Source organism: Mya arenaria, chromosome 5 (genome assembly GCF_026914265.1).
Source record: "Mya arenaria isolate MELC-2E11 chromosome 5, ASM2691426v1".
NCBI lineage: Eukaryota > Metazoa > Mollusca > Bivalvia > Myida > Myidae > Mya > Mya arenaria.
The window spans coordinates 27,477,991-27,502,680 of NC_069126.1; the positions used below are offsets into that span (position 1 = coordinate 27,477,991).

Sequence of the window (24,690 nt, forward strand, 5' to 3'; positions counted from 1 at the left end):
ATTATTTAGTGTGTCATTTAGTTGTATGCATGAACACATAGCATTTGACATTTTCAGGAAAAGCAAGCTTTAAAAGACCTTCAGAATCGAATGAACGAACTTAAAGAATCTATGTCAAAAAATAATGAGGAGAAGAAATCCGAAGAAGAAGATGATGATAAACTTTCTGTTGATATGGAATCGCACATTGAGGTTGGTAAAGATTTGGAAATAAAAAGCTGTCCGGTTAGCATAGTGGTTAGCGCATTGGCTTCTCACCAAGGCGACGGATATCGATTCCCAATCTGGTTGCATGTGAGTTTGGTTTTTCCAAAAACACAAGACCGCACTCTCAGGCACCATTGTACCAACGAAAATGACTTGGCATTAGTTAATAAATTTTTCTTCACAATAATTGTAAAATAGATAAATAGTGACATAATTCTTTTGATGTAATTTGAGGCAAAGTGACAATACATTACTTTTATCAAATGATATTGGAAAGCAAGTTAAAGGTTGTAAGTATGTACTGAAAAATAAATGGTTTGATGCAAGACAGTCACTTAGCCATTTATTTTGTGTAACAACCTTTAACTAATTTTAGATGTCCATTTAATTGTGTAAACAACCTACTAAACAGACCAGCCACTGTTTATATATATTGCTTCACCTGATTAAAATCAGTAATGTCTGACTGCTGATTTACTGAAATAAATGTATTGGAAAACTTGAAAAATGCTGCCTTCTCATTGGACAAAAGAAAATGTTGACCACTTATGTCTGTAAGAGCAGTGTAAATATTCAAATTGATATGAATATAACAGCAGTGAAAATAACATGATATTTCACTTAAAAGCATGATTGAAAATAAATACTTTATTGGGTTATTCGAAGGTGGTAATAATGAATCCAAATTATCTGGCAATTAGTTTTATTTATTTTTTATTTTGAAAACAACACATTTAGTAAAGAACTATTATCAAAAGTCAAATGCTAAATGCTGAGTAGTTCATGCTTTTTATGTGTTGCATGAAGCTATTTATTGTGTTGCTTGTTTTTAGATAGTGATCTTCTGTTCATTTAGTTTACACTTTGTGCACTGCTATTGATTTCATGGTAGTATTAGTGGTAAGTTGACGAGAAAATAAATAAAATGCATATTAAAATGCAAATTAATGAGCAATGGTATTCATGTTGTTTTTCAGCCAAATAGTGTTAGTATAACTAAAAAATATAATTGTAAATGCATAATAGTAACATAAATTATGCCCATAAACTAGACAAAAGAATGATCTATGGAAATAGTTAATCTAATATTGAGTGATATTTTTATGAAAGAACAACATTTATATGAAAGAATTAAACTGAATTATTTTCATATCAGGAGAGAGACAGTGACCTGCGTCGTAAAATTGAGGAATATCTTCAATCACCGACTACTAGAAACAACAATGCCTTCAAAGCCTTAGAAAGTGCCATTCAAAATGCAAGCAGCATAACGTACGGCCTTCCGCCATTATCGCCAACGTCGCCGCAACCGATTCCATCTCATTTGCGTTTGCATTCCGATTATCCCTCGTCAGGTGAGCGAAAGAAATCGGCTACTCTCCTAGAGATTGAGAGAAACCACTATCTATTCCTGGAAACACAGGGCAAGTAGTGTACACTGAAGTCACCTTATCAGTCATGTGATTCTGGGTTCAAAATATAGAACATGACATAAGTTGCTAAAAATAGACTGCAAATTTTGTCATGTGATAAAAAAATAGTTTTATCTTTTTGAATTTACATTCCAGACTAGACACGATATTTGTCTCAAAACTAAATGAAACATGATAATGATTAACAATTTATTAAAAAATGATTAGTTATTTCCAAGAAATGGGAATAATCAGATATTTATCTCGTAAAATAATTGCAGTCTGAAAATTTATAGACAAAAATATCACATGACTGGCTTTCTTAAACGTTTTGCATTGTTTTGCAAGAATGATATTTCAATTTATGAAATTTTATAGCATCACTAAACGAATGCAGAAGTTCTGTTTTGTAATTAGATTTTTGTTGTCTGCAGTCGACGTCTACGCTTTGTAAGAATCTGAGAAAATAACAACTGTATAGAATCTTTTCTTTTACTTTGCTGGTGATTTGACACACAAATTTTTAATTGACACACAATATATTAAAAGCATTGAAGCTGAAAAAAGAATTTTTGGAGAAATGTTAACATTTTAAGTTGATTAGTATTGGTAATGTTATATAAAAAAAATATGCAAATTTTGTTATTTCCTATTTACATGTTAAACTGTGTATAATTAAAAGTTTAAGTTATACAATAAGGTTTATTGTTAATTTGAGGCTGAGTTTTAAGTTTAAAAATGTTTGATTAATTACAAAAAGTTTGTGTGTCAGAGACCAAACAAAAGTTGCCTTTTATAACAGAAAATAAAATTATTAAAGGTAAATACACAATATGGTTCGAAATGTCCACAAACAGCTTCAGTGTACAAACTTCCAATGTTCTTAATATGCTAACAGTCATTGCTTTCTTACTAATTTCTAACCAGAAAAAAGTGTGCCTAAAATTTCGTTTAAACACCATAGTAAATAATAGTGCAAGAGTCGGTTACTTAAATTATGTGCACAGTTTTGGCCATTATTGGCAACCACAATTCATAATTCTATTATACTTCATGAATACCATGGGAGAGTTGGAAAATATAGGCATATTGGCAAATTTGAAGTATACTGCTTTCCCAATAGACAAAAAAATATGTTGACCACTAAAGGTCATTGCCATTGCAATGAATAAAGTTGTACTAACTGGACAATACTTATACCAGCTTTTGAAAATCAACATGAGATTTGGCACACATTTAATAAGATTTGTACCCCCGTTCCATAGAAAATAGAGCCTTTTCGTTAAGTTTGTCTGTTTTTCAGAGAAAGATATTGTCATAGCCTTGGTGTCGTCATTCCCATCATTGTGCCAAAACTTGGCCATAACATGAAAAACATTCAAGATATTCAAATGAGACTTGCAAGGAATGTTACAAACATAAACAAATGACTGTTGGCGTGCACTCTGCAGCATTCTTTAGTGTTCTTATTTTATTCTTAACTTATATCTTACGAAAAGAAAGTTGCATAATGAAATGTAATTTAGCTGGATTTTAATAGATGCAAATTTTATACATGCATATATTTAAAAGTCACACTAGTATTATACAAGTCAAATATAAAGTTATTAATATGTATTTGTAAACGGCAAATAACTAACATCTATTCTAGAATAACAAACTCGCCAATGTATGTTTTGTTTATAGGAGTCATGTTGCTTCGGGGATTTTCTGACGTATTAAATTGTCTGGGATTCTGACAGTGTGATGAATAAACAAAAAATATGAAAATTTAGACACATTTAATTCTCTTTACCTAAACGGTATAATTTGTATGGCATGAACAACTTATAAAGCATGATATGATTGAAATCTTGCATAATAAGCATGTTTTGATAACCTGTAGTTTCGAAAAGTATAGTCAGTGCATAAGTGAAAAATTGTGGTTTTCTTTTGTGTACAAGTTTGAAACGTTTTTCTTTCGACTTTTAAGCTGTAGCCCACAGATTCCAGTTGAAACAGTGGTAATTTTTTATCAGTCTTTAATATCGTTCATTTATTGTTATACTGTTGTTTCACCGTTTATAAATTCTTAAGTCTTTCACATTGTTATTATTTGTTGGAGAGGGCAACTTGTTACAGTTCTTAATTCATTGTTTATTTCATACTTATAATCAGCACTTGCATAATACATGTACATCTAAACTGTATATATAATTATATCACGTCTCCAACAGGAATGATTCAATGGCATCCATCCAGGACTAGTCACTAATTTTTATATCGTGTCAAAATGGTGTTTATTTTTTGATTCTGGCGATAATCTGATAAAATAATAATTTCCCATGAATTTAACAATGTCAACAGGTTGTCGACGTGATATATATGGAACAAGGCTAGTAGGTGACCCGATATAAGATATACAGGGCGTAGGAAAACGTATTGGGGTTCGAGCTTCGCTGTCACCAGATATGGTTGCGTTTGCCCCGTCTATTCCTTATCGGGTCACCTTTTAACATTAGATTATATTTAAATTTACAGAAAATGAAATCACCAATCGGCCTCCTTTTGAGTTCTATGTTTAAATGTATGACTCAGTAGATTAACAACTTTACAGACACGACATCATAGTATACTCCCCTTAGAAGATGTTCTGATCTATGTCAGTTAAAACAGATTGTATAAAAAATTGTTCATGACTATAAAGAGTTCGCTGCTTCACTGACTGCGCCCTTCTTTATCATAACGACTTTACACAATATGTTTTCTCACTACTTTACACAATATGTTTTCTCACTATGATTTTTTCAGGAAATCTTCAGTAAGAAAATGACATGTTTGTACAGTAAACAACTATTATACTATTCAAGAGTGTGAATAATTTAAGTTTTCATGATAGATGATTGTTAAATCCACTGTGACTACACTTTTAACTTGACAATAATTCAACTATGCTACAAAACTTGTCAGTAAAATACTATATGACCATGAACTAATCGATCCATAACAAATTAATAATGTAGCTGGGACGTTTCAGTAAGAATGCAAATGTCATGCTGATGGTGAAAACTGTTATTTCCCATGCTAGTACTTTTAATATCAGTTGTTTCATCGTCCGATTGCAGTAAATCCTGAGACAATAACAATTCTTATTACAAGTCTGTGTTCAATAATGCATGCTGCATGCGCAGTTTGATGTGACTGCATGTCAAATAATCCCGATAATTCATGTTTTTAGTTTTCCTAGTGTAAGGCCACTGTATTTATGTTTTGGATTTCCTTGATTGTGTCGTCTGCAAAGCATGGCCCTTTCCCAGCACTTTTCATTGTATTATAGACTTATAAGCATAACTTTGCCCTACAAATGCAGTATTTTTTCAGCTGTTTTACGGGCCAAATTTCATTCCAGTTCTCCCCTCCCCCCCCCCCCCCCCCCCCCCCTCCTTTTTCAGAGGAGCATTGATTTCTTTATATCTAGCAAATGTAGCAATATACTGCTAGACATAAATATGTCGACAGGTTTGTTAAATAAAAGGTTTGAAAACAATTTTAACATTATATGAATCATGTTAGTGTTTTTGCCAAAACAACACTATTTGCCTCCTATTAAAGGGCCCCACCACCATTTCTTTAAAAGTGGGGAAAAAACACTCACATGGTTGTCTTTTTTTTGCACTCTTTGCCTTATCTGGCAGTGGATATCAATTCAACGAATTTGATTGTTATTCCCATAATTATGATAAGTATTTTTAAAAACTTAATTAGCTATTTCATGGGCGTAAATAGTACAGTGTAGTTGCAAAAGTAGATTCTATCTGCGGGAATTCTGTATTTTGTGTTGAAAATGCTGCCAGTATCGAATCCTACAAACTCGCTTAGAACCAACTAAGAGCAAGTTCTTAAAGGTGGAATACATGTATCAGACTGTCACCGATTATCAGGGAAATATTAAGCCGGAACGCCATGGCTTAAGCCATTGTCAAGCAATACAATTATCGTCTGCTGCTTTTCCTATGTACCTTGTATGCAAGCCATGTCAAGAAGTCTTTTTGATTGATTGTGAGATTAAATCAGTTCCAATATTGTTTCCTCAAGAAAGAACATATTTTGCAGAAAAAGTAGAAGCTAAAATGAATATTGTTTTGTTCTGTTTCCTGTTGCAGATTTTTCTGCATCATTTATTAGCGTGTCTGGTGTGGTTTTAAATAAAGTCATTAGACTAGTTCATTGTCATCTTGGTGTCCGTGTCGGTGTTGTGGGTTTTTGCTTGCGGAATCATAGATGCCTACCATTACGTAAAACCCATATGAGGCTTGCTGACACACAATAAAATGATCGTATGATAGTGAAACAGTTCTATGTGACATAAAAGAAAGTAACAGAGAACAAATAGCATTTCACTTTGACCTTGACATTATGCACATAAGGAGCAAGGCCCACATCTCTATCTAAAATGTTTGATGAGTTGTGCCTCTTTATCACCTAAACTTCTTAAAATAAGCCAGCATTGGCAACTGCTCACTAAAAGCTAGTCCCATAACTCTAGTTTAAGTTGTTGTTAGGTTATGCCCCTTTATCACCTGAGGTGAGAAAAATGGCCAGCGTTAGCATCCACTCTCATGAGTAGCAAGTCCCATAACTCTATCTATTATGGTTTTTGAGTTATGCCCTTTAATTATTTGAATGGAGTTTAATTGAGCAACAACATTGGCTCCTGCTCACATGAGCAGCAATTCCCACAACTCTAGCTAGAATGGATGTTGAGTAATGCCCCTTGATTATCTGAACAGAGTAAAATGAGCACCAGCAATTGCATCCTCTCACATGAGTATCATATCCCACAACTCTTGCTAAAATGCCCCTTGGCTTTCTGAACAGAGTTAATTCAGCACCACCATTGGCATCCATTCTCATGAGAAGCAAGTCCAATAACTCTTGCTAGAATGGTTGTTGAGTTATGCCCCTTGATCACATGAGTTTAGGAAAAGAGTTACATCAATGATTTTCTCTACTCAATTGATAGATAATCTAATCACTCAAGAACCAAATCTTTCGCTCTTTGTTATCCCTTATAATAATTTTCAGTTGAAACGAAAGTTGTAGTCCCTGAACTTTGTTGAGAGCATGGGAACCTAACTTCTAAAACCCATGGCCTTGAAAGGAATGTTCTATAGATGTTTCTTGGACCTTTCAATTTTATTGTCATTAACATTTATGATAATTGCTGGTTTTCCATTACATTCCATTATCTTTTGCATATTTCATTCAGTTTTCAAGTGTTGTAATGATTTAATTTCTAGTGTTATGAATTATTTAAGTGGGAGATGAAATTTAACAGCTTTAGCTGCAATTCGCTCCATATTATTCTGTTAATATTATGACATTTTGATAGCTTAATTATTACAGTAAAATATTTGTGAAAAAATAAGAATTTATTGATTATTTTAGCAGAGCGTAGTGACACTTTATAAAGCGTTTTATTATCATGGTCAAATGGTTTATAATGACTCCATAAGGGTTTTGAAATTTGTTAATATAATCATTGCTTCGTTCTTTAAATCTCAAATAAGAATCTGCTTTGTAAAACTTTAAATGTACATTCTTTGTTAGTTGAAATAGATGAAATAAATTAAATTTTAAATTGAGTAATTGAGAATATATGTGCTTTGCAAAACTTTAGATGTATTTTCTTTATTAGTACAACTAGATGAAATAAATTAAACGTATAATAGAGTTGATATAAGAGTATAATTTTGTTGATTATTTTTTTCTATCAATATGATAATGACTAATTTAAGCCATCTTTTCAGCGTTTGAAAAAAACAAAATATTGTGAGATCAAGCATTTGGGTTTGATATTTTGTTATTATCACAAATATTATTGATAGTTTTACTTTCAACTTCCAAAACTCTGAGTGATAGCAATAGAAATTGTTTTTAAATATTTATAATTTACTACTTTCGGATACAGATTTGAATAAGGTGTGGAATGATAAGGGAGTACCACCAAGTATAAATCATAAAATGTATTGTTTTTCATTCAATATTTGAGGTTGTGTTGTCGTAATTCATGTAGCTAGAGAACGCATCTTGAATGTTCGTGTAAATCTTCCAACAGGAGGAAATGTTATCGAGCATGAAAAACGGCGAATCGAGGAGCTCCGTCGTCGAGCGGCTGATGAGGGGCGCGCACAATGGGAAGAGAAGAAGTTACGCGAGGCCAACTGTAAAAGCTTCAACTCCATCGAGTCCGAGGATTCCAGTATTTCAAGCAGTTGTGAGACGCCGTCAGATCGGGAAATTAGGTAGGCATTAAGAGTTTGAGACTTGAATCTCTTATTTTCATAGGATTTAAGTAAAAAAAAAACATTCTTGAAATCTCATTTAAAAGGGAAATAATTAATTGCATATAAGTGTTTTTGTTTCAGAAAACAATCTCTAAAACTGTCTCATTTTTGTTTTTGCTGTATAAAATGGGTATTAAACCATCCAAATTGCTTCTATATTGGATAATATTGCGGAAAAAATCATTGGTTTATGTAGTGTCTTTTCTTTATAGTTGTTCAGATTAGGTTTATTGGAATTGTTTAGCCATAAATTTAATAAAACAGTTCATGATTGCAATAAAAATATTTCAATGAATTTCTAATGTCCAGATAGAGGCATATTTATTTTAAAGAAAAAGTGTTTAAGCCCCTAGAATAAATATGTAGTAATTTTCTATGCTTGCCTGTCCCGTTTGTTGTTCATAATTCAGGGTTATTGGCGATGCTGTGCAATCTTCGCATCACAACAATCACTACAATAAGATTGCATAATCTGATTTGTGGAATTTAGCTTCAGTAATAAACCAGACTGTGGGAGGGATTTCCTGTAATCTGATTGGATGATGACTTAATGATGTCATTTCCTCCATTTCCTCCATTAGACTGTGTTGTTTTTTCCCCACTTCATTGGCTAATTACACAATTCACATTTAAATATAGATTTGGGCTATTAAGTTGAATGATTTTCCTCCTGACTTCCTTCTCTTTAAAAAAAAATACAAAAAAGGAATTCCATTTTTTTTTCAACCTTTTAAGTTTTAATGTTTTTGTAAAAAGAGCATTTGACTAATATAAGAACGTTATTGATGCTTGCTGGTTGCACCACTGAGCAGGACTTGTGCTGTACATGAAATGCGTAGCAGAAACTGTCATGTAGGGCTAAACATTCCCAGCTAAATGAGCACCTGCTCTGTGCGACAGTCAATTTTTAGCCCTTTTGCAAATTCCATTACAATATGTTTATAATCTAAAATATTATAAAAATTGAACTTTTTTTTAATGCGTCCTTGTGGTATGTTTTACCTTACTTTATGATAAACGCTTAATTGGGATGGTATTTAAATATGCTATGTCCTATAAGAATGTTTAAAGTAATGGTCATAATTTTGCTTTGAAGTAGCCATAACTGTAGAGAAATGATTAATAGTAAGAGTATGAACTTAATGGCTGAACATTACAAGACATTTATGACACAACATTATTGCGAGTGGTAATATTTCTCAGAAATTGCTTGTCTAGTATATTGATTATTGTATTTCAATATTTTGTTGTTTCTACCCTGTTGAAAATCAACAGAAATACAAGTGTATTCACAGTTTTTTTCCAAGACAAGACCCTTTGATTTCGCTATTTACGAGCAATGAAGCTCTTTTAGAGAAATAAAGAGTAATAAAGAATATTTCTTGTCTGCTGACATTGTGCATTCAAGTACTTGGTAATAAACCTGGAAAGTGACGGCCATTATTCCAGCTTTTGAAGTACCGAGATTCAATAAATAACAGGTTTTCTAAGACATTGAAGTGCAAAGTTACTATCATTGGATTGTGTCCTTATATTACGATGGGATGAATTCAGAATGTTCTTGGCGTAATTAAACTGGAAGGTTTTCTGCTGGTTATTATGATGTCTAATATAGAAACGAATTAACCAGAAGCTTAAATATGGTCAATGATGTAGCTATTCTTGTTTTTGTCGTTATAATTGTGTGAAATGTGGCCTGTAAATCATGGCCAGTCTTTGGTTATTTACTGAGTGTGAAGACTGCTGATATTATGATAGAGACTGCCAAGTGATACTGCGTCAGTGTGAGTCAGGGGGACTTTTCAATAAAGGATTTTAGTCGTAGCTTCCTCTATCTTAAATCTGTTTAAACGTCACAAATGGCAATACCTCGATTATTTTTAATTCTTCAACTTTGTGCTCGTTTAAAATGTTGGGTACTGTTTAATTCACACAAAAATGTAGCAAAATAAGGAAACTATATGGCGCTAAGATACTACTAAAATCAACTTTATTGAAACGGTCCCCAGGGTTGAATTCATGAAGAGCCAGACAATTGCCAGTTTTTACTGCATGGCACTATTGGTTTTGGGGGTGGGGTTTTGTGGTCTTGCTTTCGTAAATATGGTCATCTAAAGTTAATTCTTAAAATTCTTTGTGTTTCACATTAAAACTGTAGATCTTCTGTTTTTTGAAAAAGGAGGGTGTGGCGGATAGGCCAGCCATTAGGGCTTGATGCACCACTTGTCTTCTGTTCACTTTCCATGTGTACTTTGTGTTCTTCAGCTGCATTTTAACTTCAAATTGCAAGAAGCATGAAAATACTGATTATGTTATTACTTGTTTAACAACTGTTGTAAAATAATTATGTTTTCTTGGCTAGGGTTAGAAAATGTGTTGAAGTATTTACTTTGATGATTTTATTCATTGTTCGCTAATGTCTGCTTTACTTTAAGAATTTTCCATAGCTGAGATGTTGTTGTTGTTGTTGTCCAGGCATACCAAAACTTAATGGTTGACAGCAGCTTGAAAAATGATAAAATATGGTATTAACATAAAACTTGGTACACATGTTCACATTGACAATTAACTCGCTCCTTTGGGGCAAGTTCTTCAACTCTTCCTAAAGTTTATGTGGAGTTATGCCTCCTAATGGATTCAGAAAAATGGACAAGCATTGGTATCCTCGTGCAATGCTATTGTTATTATTTTTGTGTAAACATCGAGGTAAATATGGTTAAATTTGTTAATTAAAGAGTTTCAATTGTTCAAACCCTCAACGCATTTTCAAAAACTCCTCTGCTCTACTCTAAATCAACTCTACAAAATCTGTATGCTAGCTTGACATCACTTTAAAAAGTAATGATGCCGGCTGAATGGCTACGATTGATTGATTGATTATTTGTGAAGAAAAACAACTAAACAAATCATTGACCATGAAAAAGAAGTAGATATAAGGCTTTTGACCATTTTCCTGGGACAAAAAAAGTCAGTGTACTGCAAGAGTAAATTCACTGTCAGGCTTGTTTAGAGTACTAAGAATAGGCAGTGTATTGATTTAACTGTAGCTACTACCCATTTTCTAGATGCTTACCAAATTATACAGATTAGCAGCTCTTGCACTAGTTACTGGAATGATTTGGTGGCTGGATTGCTTAAAACAAGGCTTCTGTGAGATTGTGTCGAAATTTGTACATGGATGATTTTGTAATTAGAGAATTAATCAATTAACCTGCAATGGATATTGAAGGTTTTGGATTTCAGGAGTTTTAATTTATTACATGAAAAGAGGAAGATAAACTTCTTTTAAAGATATTTTTTTCTGCATATGGGTTAAAACGGTACGGTGAATTTCCAAAAACAATTAAAATATATATATATATACCAGGAATCTTTTCAGAGAAGATGAAGATTTTTTCTTCTCAAAGCAACACTATTAGAAGTAGGATATGTAACGGCTTATATTCAAACACCGTTTGTTGAAATAACAAGAATTTAGGGACTCAAGCAAAAAAACATCCAATCAAACCTGTATGTTAAAGGGACTTTTTCACATTTTATAGGGTTAAGCATGGAACAAATTAAAAATTTGTTTCAATGAAGTAAGTTTTTTTTTCTCCATGTTTATTAAAAAATGTGACAAAAATTCTCATTTTTGCAAAAAGCAATTTAAGTCACGCAATTGAAATTTGAATATTTTTTGGCTTCGATGTACAAAATTCTGTTTAAATGAGGACCTGCCAGTTGCTGTTTGGTGTTTGGTGTTTGTTGATTACAGTAAGTAAATAATTTGATTTTAATAAAGTTTAAAAAAAAAATAATAATCTGTGACTGAGTCCCTTTAAGATGTTACAAGAAAATAAAATACTTAGCATTGCTTCTTGTTTGCGAAATTGGTTAGCAAGTTCTGGAATTACAAAAAAGGTGGTTAACTTCTGTTTAACATGCATTAACTATTAAAACATGCAGCACATTCCTGTCTTTGATTGCAAGATAAAGTTGCACGGAATAATTATTACCCTGAAGATAGCTTACTTTAATGTAGAATCCTTTCATTTTTCAAGGTTCTTTTTTTAGCGATTTTCTTGATTTCGCCAATTTTGCGAGATAGAACATTTTTGATACTATCATTCAATTATTTTAGTATTTGTGAACTTATCAGTTATTAGATAAAATTCTTTATGTATAATATTGGCAACCTGATCTTTTTGTAAAAAGTTACAAGCCTCGCATCAAAATGCCAAAGCTGCATTTTTTCTGGTTTCTGAATCATTACATCACTTAAATTATAAAGGCGAGCAGCATCTTAATTATTGCAAAATGCTGAATAAATTGTCCAATGAGAAAACTTTGTTGTATCATGTGATCAAAATGTCAAACAATGACTGAACAACCCGATAACGAAGAGACAGAAATGTCTAACAATCAAGAATAGTTACTATGGCATTTTGTTAACAAACCATGTATCATCACATTACCAAGGAAATAATAAAATCTTCACTAAGATGAACTTAAGAGTTTGTACCTTCTGTGTTTTGACATGATGCCATTGAAATTTTAAAGCCTCACAAAATTTAGACATTCTACAGCAGATGAGCGTGAGTGGCTGATTTCAAGTTGCAGGAATTCTACTCTATTTTTTGTCAAAGCAATACTGGGAATTATTTGATGGTTTCTTTTATTCGGATGCTTTCATTTTATTATTTTTTTGGGAAAAAAAATGAAAAGTCCAAAAATTAATATCATCAGAAGTCGTAAATGGATAAAAGATCATTAAAATGTTCAATTACTGCGTGTTTTTTTAAAATATAATTGTTCCATGAAAATTTATACTGACTTCGGTATCGGTACATTTATTTCATGCGTTAAAGGCAAATATCCCTGAGATTGGGTTGCTTTCTATATCTAATGAAATAGTGTATACATGTAGTTTTCATGAAACAGAAACAGGGGCCAGGGCTGGTATTCAATATTGGTCTTAGTTGAATCTTAGAACGATGTAGCTAATCCGATTACTGGTTATTAATAACTAACCAACAGAGTGAATGAAGTCAATGATGTATGACCCTAAGATTGACTTAAAGTGTATATAGATTACCACCCCTGAAATAAATAAATCAAGAATAAGTGAAGTACAGTTACATTGTAATCCATGATACTGTCCCCATTCCGTGTAATAACGGGGAACTTTGCCTTTAATACATATTTATTTGCCTTATAATACACATTTATTTGCCCGTGTGTCCCTATCATGATACTCTAGAAGCTGAGGATATCTGTCTGTTTCTATCTTCTGTTGCCGAGAACTGTCATGAGTTAGCCACTCTGGAAAGTTGTCGGTTATGAATTATCTGGCGTTATGACAAGCTATCTGGGGTCAGTAATGTGCCAATTGGTCCTAAAGTGTTCGGAGAAAGACAGGATTGATTAGTGGCCATGCTAATTGGAATTGAAAGTAGCGATTTTCTTGCGAAATGTGGACAGATTATAGGCAAAATAAGTGTTAATGATATTACATTCATTCGAAATTTTTAGTGTTTTAAGAGATTTGGATTTATTGAATTATCGTCAAAGCCATATGTTATAAGTTATTTTGCATTCATCATAAATTAAAGTGAAAATAAGTAAAAATGAGAATCTTTTGTAGGATAATAAATTATACTTATTAATAAAATAAAAAAAAATATTAATAAAAAAAAAGCTTAAACTATCTTACATTGTTATTGAAAAAATGGAGGATTTGTTTTGATTGTAGATTGAGACTATAATGCTTAGCTCTATAAATTTGCTAAAATCGCAAGCATCCCCGGTGTCAATGTTTCTCAAATGAAGAAAAAACAGAAAATGTGGCATTTCAATCACTTTGTGTCGGCTGTCTTTATTGCCAAGAAAACAGCTTGATTCTGGAAAACAATCCCTAAAAGATTGCTTCAGTAATCTCTGCTTACAATTTTGGAGTCGCTTTAGCCTTTCGGCGTAAGGACGGCTGTGGGGTTTTATTTCGTCTCGTAAGGATGGCTGTGGGGTTTTATTTCATTTCTTTGTGGATTTCGTTGCTAGTGTGGATGATGGATTTTGCTGGTGGCAAGTGTCTAGTGGATGGCTTACTTTGTTTACTACGCACTTTGTGAAGAAAGTGTTTGTTTTTTCATTTTTGTTGTTGATTTTTTTTTTTATTTGTTGTGAAGAGATTGGTGATGATCTGTGATTTAAGAATTTTGGAATACTTGGTTATTTTTTTCTTTTGGAATTGCTAAATTAGTGCTCAGTTAAAACAGGTGAAAAAATTGTTCAATTTGTTTATTAAATTATTAAGTGGAATCAAACTATATGATTTCATTCAAATTTTATGACCACTATATTTTTAAATGCTATTAAGTTGAAAACATAACAAAAGAGTTTAAGAATATGTTCTTAGGAATCATGCTATTCAACTTCAATTATTGCAAATAACCTTTCTCGTTGTTCAGGTGATTATGTTTGGCATTCTGTTACAATGTGTTTTGAAAATGAAGATTAAGTAGTCTGGGGGGAAAAATAGGTATTAGTTACTTAACATCATGAATAAACTATGGACTCTGGTTTTGATAAGTGATGTCTGGACTGTTTTTTAAGACTGTGTGGGTTTTAAGTTTTAAATCAGTTGAAGGTGTCATAAAGCTGTGCAGCCTAATACCAAACAGTGCTTCAGTAGACTTATGGTAGTTTGATCCGCATTTCCTCTATTATTCTTTAGATGGTACAGATACAATGTTTGAGCATTTGCGATGCAAATTTCTTGGATTGTCCGATATATTTCCATATAAATATTGCTTAGATGTCTATCTTCATAATTAATCTGCTATCACTGCTGTTGTGCATATTTATTAATGTTGTATATGGGAATGTTTTACTGTAGAAGGCCGTTAATGTTCCATTCATGATAACCAAATTACGAGCCAATTAATTTTGAAGGGTGAATAGGAAAAGGTTCTAAGTGACATTAAATAAAGAAGAAGATAGAATATTTTTGCTTTCACCCCTCACAATGGATGTTACAAATTAAAGATTAAGGACTTTATTTTTAGCTGTGGTGAGGTATTGTCATATAGCGTTGGTGTTTTCAAGTTGTCATTAAATTTTTTGTCATTCATTGGCGTGTGAATATATAATACGTTCCTACACATCGGTCGCAAGTCATAATTGTTCTACTAGATATTCCCATGAAACAAAAGTACCCATGTTACCTTAGTGGCATTACACATGTGGGTTGCAAGGTAATTACCCTGGCTTCGTTGACCCTTGCGTGACTGTAACATGACCACTATTGGCATTTTTAGAGAAAAAACTTTTTATCACATGCCCGTCTTCTTTCCGCATTACTAGTATAATATTACTCAGGTTTGCAAATTAACTTAGCATGTCAAGGTTTTGAAGAATTTGAAATTGTAGCATGTCAAGGTTTTGAAGAATTTGAAATTGTGGCATAATAAATGTTTATGTTTAGTATCCTGATAATTGATGGCACATATTAAAAGACCTGCCGCTGCTATGAACAGCTGGCATTACTTATATGTATCATGTGACTGTAAATCGTGATGGGGTTAAAAACCTAAGTGTCATTTTCTGCTTTGGAGTACATTATATTTTGTTTAATTAGTCTAGAAAGGAGTTTTCCTTAGTACATTTGCAAACATTAATACGTAGCTCTTGACATAAACATCATTTCCTCCTACCAATTTAATTAGCATCAATTTATTTTTTAAATGAATAAAATCTTCATTTTTGGCAATAAAGAACTTATATTCATTGCTTTTATATACAAAAGTTTAGACTTTTAAACTTGTTTCAAAACAGCTACTCTTATTAAATCCTGTATTTTAACATAATTATAGTTTATTAATTGCATATGATTACTCAAAAAAATATTTGATTACTAAAACTTTTCTTGCTTGTATTAATATGTACCCCAAATTTCTAAGCTTTGACTTAAAATCATATAAAGAGATTATAAGTATCTTCCATGGCCGAGAGTGTAAGGGTGTTTTGCGGAAACGAGATTTACCGAGTTTCTGCAAAACACCCTGCACGAGGGTTGGGATGAACCTATCTTACACGAGTGGCTATGGTAGATTTTTTTTCTCCCACCTCAGTTAAACAAAATTAAAGTAAAAATATATTTTTTGCTGGGACTATTTTGTGCGTACTGAAAATAAATGCGTATGGATATGAGATAATTCATGGTTGTCATCAGGGCTTCTAAACTTTGGAACCTCAATCGGTCCGGACCCGGCGACAATCGGTCTTGACCCGGCGACAATCGGTCTTGACCTGGCGACAAAAAGTGAAACAGTATTAAGATTTATTTGCTTAATGCATCTACAGTGGGTCAACATTCAACTGATACTCTTGAATAATGATATATATCTAGATTTATAATCGGGGCTTCAAGCTATAAGTGTGATATCGACAACGATTTTTTCATTACTGCGAATTAAAATGACGTAAGCGGCGCACTCATCTTCGAGACTATGTAGTTAATCAAGCATGTCGCTGTCGATATCCTATATATGACTAGGTTCGGATTAACAATGACATATGCACATTTAAAAGAACAATTTAAATTTAACAGTTTGGTAATCAACAAACGGATCTATCATGTAATGATTGTCGACGACATAGCATATTCATATTGCCATGTGAAAATATGGACCGATTTTAACAATCAGGATAGCTGCAAGCACACAATTGACACATAGTTTGTTTAATTGTGTCTTCTGCGACCTACCAATACACGTGATTGGACCGATTGCAAGCGCCTGCTAATTAACAGATAGGCTATAGAGTGATCAGTGTTGCGGAAAAAGCAGCTGGTCGCTAAGTAACTAAGACACTTTTATGACCTATTGGGGGTAGTTTTGAATGTGTGAATGACCCATGAATATTTGTGTATTACAATTTCTGCAACTTTAACTGGCCTAGTCGTTTTGGACCGAAATTATAAAAAAAATGACAACATTTCGGACCGATTTTTTTACACTTTTTGAAACTGAAATCGGTCTGGCCTGGTCAAAATCAGTCCAGACCGGCAAATTGCCGGTTTTTAGAAGCCCTGGTTGTCATGGATATGCGGGCAATGATTCAGATTATGTTAATAGTCAAATCGGTCTTTAAATAGTTCTGAGGAGAGTGAAGCAATATTTCTTGAAAGGTGCATGAAAAAAAAATTATGGTGACATTTAAAGCAAGAAATAATTAATATGCATTCTGAATATTGCCACAAGACAAGGTTTCCATGATGCTACAGACAACAGTCTTCAACATGGGAGGTAATTACAATGTGGTGATCATTAAAAAGGAGTTCCATACGGGTACTAGCATGGTTAAATTTTTGGATCTACTTAACTGAGGTGGGAGAAAAACATATCTCAGATGAAAACTAGTGTAACAAGATTAGAGAGACCTCATACAATCTTATATTAATAAGACAAAAATTGGACATTGTCGCTGTCTGAAAGAGACAGCGGCAGATTATTTTGATATATGAATCTCCGATGGTAACTGGCTTATTTAATAAGATTTGCAGACAAAAAGAATCGTAATGAGTATGATTATTGGGTGTAATATGGTAATTGTTTGTCTCTTTTTGAGAGGCCAGTCTGTGTAAATTCAATTTCTAAAATTGTTTATTGTTGGTAATTTTATATTTGAAAATTGGGTAAACATTAGGAAAAGATTAATAAGTTATCTCCCTTCAACTTTTATTTGATTTGTATCATTAATTTTGAGGCGTTTTACTCTTGTAAAGTTATGGGCAGGATCTGTAAATAAATGATAATTGTCTTTCTAATATTGTCTACGGAAACAAAGTATGTTCCCGTTATGCCTGGAAATTATGCTCTGTGGCAAGTTGAGTGGGCCAAGCAGTCTTAACTTTAGCATTTATCAGTAAAAGTAATCATTATTTTTTTGTCTCCTAAATAATTAATTTTGCAGGTTTAATTAATAAATCCAGTTTATGATGAAATAGATATTTGGCAAGTGTTATGGGCATTGGCTTAAGAATGATTAAATAAAAATCTATCTGGCTATCCTATTGGCAGAAGCATGGGCATAAACACTTAAAGGCATTAATAATGAAGGTTAAACAAAAGCTTTTAGACCTTGCAATCACTTAAAAATTAAATATTTGTATTAAGATACTGTGATACGAAATAGCACATTCTGTGAAACTGTTTTATCTTGCCTTGGATACCTGTAGAGCACTTTCATATAACATGCCGTTCCATAGGTGTTTGCAACATAACGCCTGAGAGTGAATCACCCTTGCAACTTATTTTTGAACTTATTTAAATATCATCTCAGAGGTTGAACAAAAAACATGGATTGAAATATCATCTTTTAGAAATGATACTGGACTCAATTAATTGAACTCCTTTTCTCGGTTATTTAAACAAGTGACAAAGAACATTCACCAGCCACAAAAGTCATTATCAGAGATGTACTTTTCGTGTACTTTGTAAATTTCTAGACAAATAATGGAGTTGATGATACTTATAAAGTAAGTGTTACCAGAGAAAATGTTATTTTTATATTTGTCTGGCAGTGATTTATATACTGTGTAGACATTAGTAAATCATTTCAAATTATTACTTTATGAAGCAATTTCTAAATAAAGCATTACTAAATAAAGCAATGTTTTACTGCTGACTAACAGAATTACACAAATTGATATTATAATAAGTTTACGAATATTTACACTAATAAAAAAGAAAAAAGTCTGCACTGAGCTAAAGTTTTAGTGAAAAAAATGCAATAATGTTTTTATATGTCGGTTCATAGAAAGGGACATAGTATAGTTTCATCTGCGGCGGGCATCAGGGCAGCTTGCAGTATGCGGTCCAATAAATATGGCATAATATTTCTGCCAAGTTCGATAACCAGCCGTATTGTTTGAGTCTTTCGAGAGTTATCACCCTTTAATTATAGAAATTACCTAGAACTGGTCTTGTCCAATAAATAACTTTAAAGGCCTAATGTCCCATCATTACAAAATTAGGTCAGAACGTGTATGGGCAGAATATCTCCGGTCAGGTTAGATAACCAGCCATGTTGCCTCTGTCACTCCAGAGTTATGACCCTTGAATTGACAATAACTGTATTTAAAGGGTCTGCTCGTTAGGTTTGGCCAAATGTTTAACCAAAAATAAGGACGGGCCTATTTTGTGACAGATGGCCCTCTTGTTATTAACATTATATGCTTAGAATGCTAAATTGTACTGATAGCTTACTTACATAGAATAATTATATTACAAGTCTCTTGCAGAAAATTATTAGACAGTTTTTTGTGTGTGAAGAAATAGAAAATGAAAAACAAACCATTTCTGACAGATTCAGCCACAGTGTTGAAAGATGTGCTAATTGTATCCAAAGATATGAGACTTGGCAACCACCAACGCAGTAATCTCCCTTGATGAGTTTCAAGATCTCTACCGCCTTGTAAGAAAAACTGATTTCAGCTAATCCCTTTTTAAGAAATGTTTTCCATTTGATGGCACTAAGGGTATTCTCATGTTTAAAACTTGAAATCATTTTTTTTTTAGATATTTTAAGATTACTTTACAGCAAGTGGAAGTAACTCCTTTATGTTAGATCTAGATGAGAAACGACCTCTGCCAAGGAGAACTTGTGAAATAAATTTCATGAAGATTTCACTTTCCATGAAGATATTTATACTGTGGAAGGGATGATTACTACCTTTAGCAAGTTTCACAGATTTCTCAGTAAATTTCTTAAATTCAATTTGAAGAAATCTACTGAGGCTGGTTTCTGCCAGTTTGACCATTTGCTGCCTTGTAATTTATGTTAGATATTTAGAGAGAAGCAGAAAGTCATTATTAGTATATCTTTTCAGATGCACATCAAATAAGACTTATTTAGACTCATTTCATGAAACTTTGACTGTATATATAGTTATTTTTTAAGCGTGCTTAGAAACAATTGTGTGTTCACAGAGCACAACTTGTGCATGTGGATTCCATTTTTACTCAGTCAATCATCTGACATAACTCAAGAAATATTTAAATTTACTTGACAAGTTTTGGTATATAATTTAATCATGCTGGTTGTTTAAACTTGCAGTAATTTCCATGCAAATATCTTCAACAGTCTAGGAATTGTATCACAACTTGATTATTGTGCCAAATTTGACGAGGTGGAGTTATCACAGGCTTTTACTATTAATGTCAAGATTTTTTAAAAGAAGCTGAAAATGTCTTGAAATTAATTGAAATCTTTTAAAGTATTCTCAGTCTTCTATCATAAATAAGCTATATCTTATTTTCTGTTTATTCCTGTACTGCCAGGAAATTCGTACTGGAAGACTCATAGAAAAAAATCCGACATCTGGGTGGCACATTTCTCTTCTAGGATTAATTACAAGGCGTAAGTGTTACTGGTTTAATTGAAAACTGACTCACAAGCAAGGAGAAACTGCTTTTCATTCCATTTTAACGAATTCAAATGCTTGCAATAATATCATTGTTGCGAAAATTGCATGTAAGAAGAAAAATGGGAATTAAAAATGCAAATGTAGATATTTCTGAGTTTTAGGAGTTCTTAGAACAATTAATTCTGTTCTTCTTAAAATGAAGTTGGAGAACTTTGAGGTTTGGTATGAAATTGAACATTGAAGTCAGACATCATTGAGGTATTGTATGAAATTTGACAACGACATCAGGCGTCATTTTGTATGAAATTGGACAATTAAGTCAGAAGTCATTGAGGTTTTCTTTGAAAGTGAACAATAAAGTCAGATGTCATGGAGGTTATGTAAGAAATTGAACATTTAAGTCATATGTCTCTGAGGTTTTGTATAAAATTGAACAATTAAGTCAGATGTCATTCAGGTTTTGTATGAAATTGAACAATTAAGTCATATGTCATTCAGGTTTTGTATGAAATTGAACAATTAAGTCAGATGTCATTCAGGTTTTGTATGAAATTGAACAATTAAGTCATATGTCTCTGAGGTTTTGTATAAAATTGAACAATTATGTCAGATGTCATTCAGGTTTTGTATGAAAATGAATAATTAAGTCATATGTCTCTGAGGTTTTGTATGAAATTGAACAATTAAGTCATATGTCTCTGAGGTTTTGTATAAAATTGAACAATTAAGTCATATGTCTCTGAGGTTTTGTATGAAATTGAACAATTAAGTCAGACGTCATTTAGGTTTGTATGAATTGAAATTAGGTTTGTATGAATTGAACAATTAAGTCAGACGTCATTTAGGGTTGTATGAATTGAACAATTAAGTCAGACGTCATTTAGGGTTGTATGAATTGAACAATTAAGTCAGACGTCATTTAGGTTTGTATGAATTGAACAATTAAGTCAGACGTCATTTAGGTTTGTATGAATTGAACAATTAAGTCAGACATCATTTAGGGTTGTATGAATTGAACAATTAAGTCAGACGTCATTTAGGGTTGTATGAATTGAACAATTAAGTCAGACGTCATTTAGGGTTGTATGAATTGAACAATTAAGTCAGACGTCATTTAGGGTTGTATGAATTGAACAATTAAGTCAGACGTCATTTAGGGTTGTATGAATTGAACAATTAAGTCAGACGTCATTTAGGGTTGTATGAATTGAACAATTAAGTCAGACGTCATTTAGGTTTGTATGAATTGAACAATTAAGTCAGACATCATTTAGGGTTGTATGAATTGAACAATTAAGTCAGACGTCATTTAGGGTTGTATGAATTGAACAATTAAGTCAGACGTCATTTAGGGTTGTATGAATTGAACAATTAAGTCAGACGTCATTTAGGTTTGTATGAATTGAACAATTAAGTCAGACGTCATTTAGGTTTGTATGAATTGAACAATTAAGTCAGACGTAATTTAGGTTTTGTATGAAATAAACATTAAGTAGTGAGTATAAACATTTTCTTCAAGAAAATCAGTGTTTTTATTCTGAAAGCAAATCTAATATTTTAAAAAGATTATAACAATTTGTCTAAGGTGTACAAAAATATTTGAAAAGTTCCCAATAAAAAGATAACCCTTTTCATGTGATTTTTTCTGGAATTTTCTAACAACCACTTAACACCCTAAAATACTTTTTTCTCTTTGACAAAAATTTGAGTCAGGACCAAAACATTATTGATGTGTTTTCCACATGATCATCAGAGGTTTCCTCTCCAAATTCATGTCTGTAACAATTTTCATCTCAAAATAAAAAAGTGATCTTGTTTTGAGCCAATTTAAATGTTGTCTGTTATAATAAAGAATGTTTGAACATTTCAAAATTATAAAAAATTATGTGTTTTGTCTTTCAATACAATTTTTTGTTCACACAGACATAAAATTTGAACAAATGAAGAAAATAAAGACAGCATTTCGAGAAGTAAAACAAACCATAAAAACACTTCAGTTTGATTGCAATGAGAAAATTTGAATATATGTTTAATAAGACTAGAGCTTAATTGAAAAATAATGAGAAAGGCCAGTGAAATTGGTGCTAATGTGATCGTCAGACGCAAGTGTTATTGTCAGACGGGACAAGTCTTAAGCCGCTTTCTTCATCTGAAGTTGACGTATTGGCAATAATGTCAACATTTAAATACAATAATATTCACAGAAGCCTGCTCTTTTCTGACAGGGTAGCTGAAAGATATTCAATTTCTCCCGCTATCATTTTGCTGGGATTAGTTGGGATTTTTTTTTGTGGTTGAGGTATTTTTATTGGTGTCTGCAGCGGGAGCAGCAGTGGTGTTGTTATCAGTGTTGATGTTGTGAACAAACTATTTGTCAAACATTCAGTCAATATAATTTCACCTGAAACTATGGAATGGGACTTTAACTATTCTTTAAGTGATATCTTAAACTCTTTCTGCTCCTTTTCATTGACCAGGGGGGAGGGGAGTTTGCTGGTCTTTAAGTGATATCTTAAACTCCTTCTGCTCCTTTTCATTGACCAGGGGGGAGGGGAGTTTGCTGGTCTTTAAGTGATATCTTAAACTCCTTCTGCTGTGACCTTTTCATTGACTAGGAGGGATTGGGCTTTTACTGTTCTTCAAGTGATATCTCGAACTCTTCTGCTCACAATAATAAGTCCATTTATGTGAAACTTCACTCACGGTTTTGTATGACTTTTTTCTCCCAGAACATTTTAATCATCAAAGACTCAATGGGAACTCTCTGTCATATCCACAAGACAATTACCATGACACTTGGCTATTTTTGCTTCCATGTAATTATACCAAAAATGACTTTGGAGTTGAGAGGTTTCTAAGTAGAAAGAGGGAGTAGTTTTGTGCGGAAATCAGAGTGAAAGCTGCATGGAAACTCTTTAAAGTTGTTTGAGGAATTAGTTGGGGGTGATAAAAAAACATGGTATATTAGGGCAAATTATTAACCAGTAGTTAATACAAATTTACGAAAGAAGGCCTTTGATTATGAGGATATATAAAATTAATGCTAATCACATTAATGGATTGAAGTGTAGTATGAGAAAGTCTGTATTTATTGTAGAAGTCAAACTGCTCTTTGAACTTCGAGAGTAATCTCAGGACAAAAAGTTGAATGTGGTAGAATTTAATAGAAAACAGATATATGGTGAACTTCATGATGTTACATGGTTAAGAATAAGACACAGCGTAGGATATATGTTACTCTTCTTTAAGAGGTCCAAACCATGGCAAATATGTGAAATTGTAGTGTCTGTGACATGGCAAAAACTGTAACATGGTGATGACTGTAACATGGCAAAACTGTTAACATTGTTCAGTGTGCGACATGGCCAATTCTGTAATATTGTTGAGAACTATGTAACATAGTAAGATGTATAACATTGTGGCAATGTCTGTTGTACACAACAAACTGGTTTAACATTGTAAAACCTGCCATATGGAAACAATATTTGTAACATGGCAACAACTATAGCATGGTGTTTGACTTAACAAACCTGTTAATGGCAAAGTATGTAACATGGTACAACAAACCTGTTACAAGTTGGCAAAGTCTGTAACATGGTAAAACAAACCTGTTACATGGCAAAGTCTGTAACATGGTAAAACAAACCTGTTACATGGCAAGCACTGTGGCATGGCAACGTCCGTAACATAGTAAAACAAATCTGTAACATGGCAAAGTCTGTGACATGGCAACATCTGTAACATGGTAAAACTAACCTGTAACATGGCAAAGTCTGACATGGCAAAATCTGTGACAATGGTAAAACAAACCTGTTACACGACAAGGTCTCGAGGTCTGTAACAATTGGTAAAACAAACCTGTAACATGGCAAAGTCTGTGACATGGTGACGTCCATAACAATTGGTAAAACAAACCAGTAAAATGGCAAAAACTGTAACATGGCAATGTCTGTAACATGGTTAAACAAACCTGTTATATGGCAAAGTCAGTGACATGGCAAAATCTGTAACAATGGTAAAAGCTGTAGCATGGTAAACCCTGTTACATTGTTAAGTCTGCATCATGGACAAATCTGTAACATTGTAGTTTCTGTGACATGGCAAAGCCTGTAACATTCCAAAGCACTTATATTGCAAAACCTGTGGTATGGTTACATAATGAAATAGATGATAGATTTATAACTTAAAACATGGGTATGAATAATCTGTATTCTTTCAAATGTAAGAATTTGCAGGAGAAAATCCATGTAGAATTCCAGGAATCTTCATCTATATTTGTTGTTTATTTTCCTAGCCAAAATACCTGAAGTTAAAAATAATGTCTTGAAAACCTTTG

At 32.7% G+C, this 24,690-nt stretch overlaps 1 protein-coding gene across 6 annotated transcripts in view; it reads left to right on the forward strand.

Annotated features, from left to right (window-relative positions):
- The window catches only part of LOC128233594 (pleckstrin homology-like domain family B member 1), an 85,525-nt gene that overhangs the window by 45,883 nt on the left and 14,952 nt on the right, over nucleotides 1–24,690 (forward strand). For 4 of the 6 annotated variants that reach the window (XM_052947336.1, XM_052947340.1, XM_052947338.1 and 1 more), the window contains 3 exons: nucleotides 58–192; nucleotides 1,364–1,631; nucleotides 7,717–7,903. In XM_052947336.1, coding sequence (XP_052803296.1) covers nucleotides 58–192; nucleotides 1,364–1,631; nucleotides 7,717–7,903 — 590 coding nt within the window. The remainder of the gene's footprint in view (nucleotides 1–57; nucleotides 193–1,363; nucleotides 1,632–7,716; nucleotides 7,904–24,690) is intronic. The other 2 variants (XM_052947337.1, XM_052947339.1) reach the window with 2 other exon arrangements.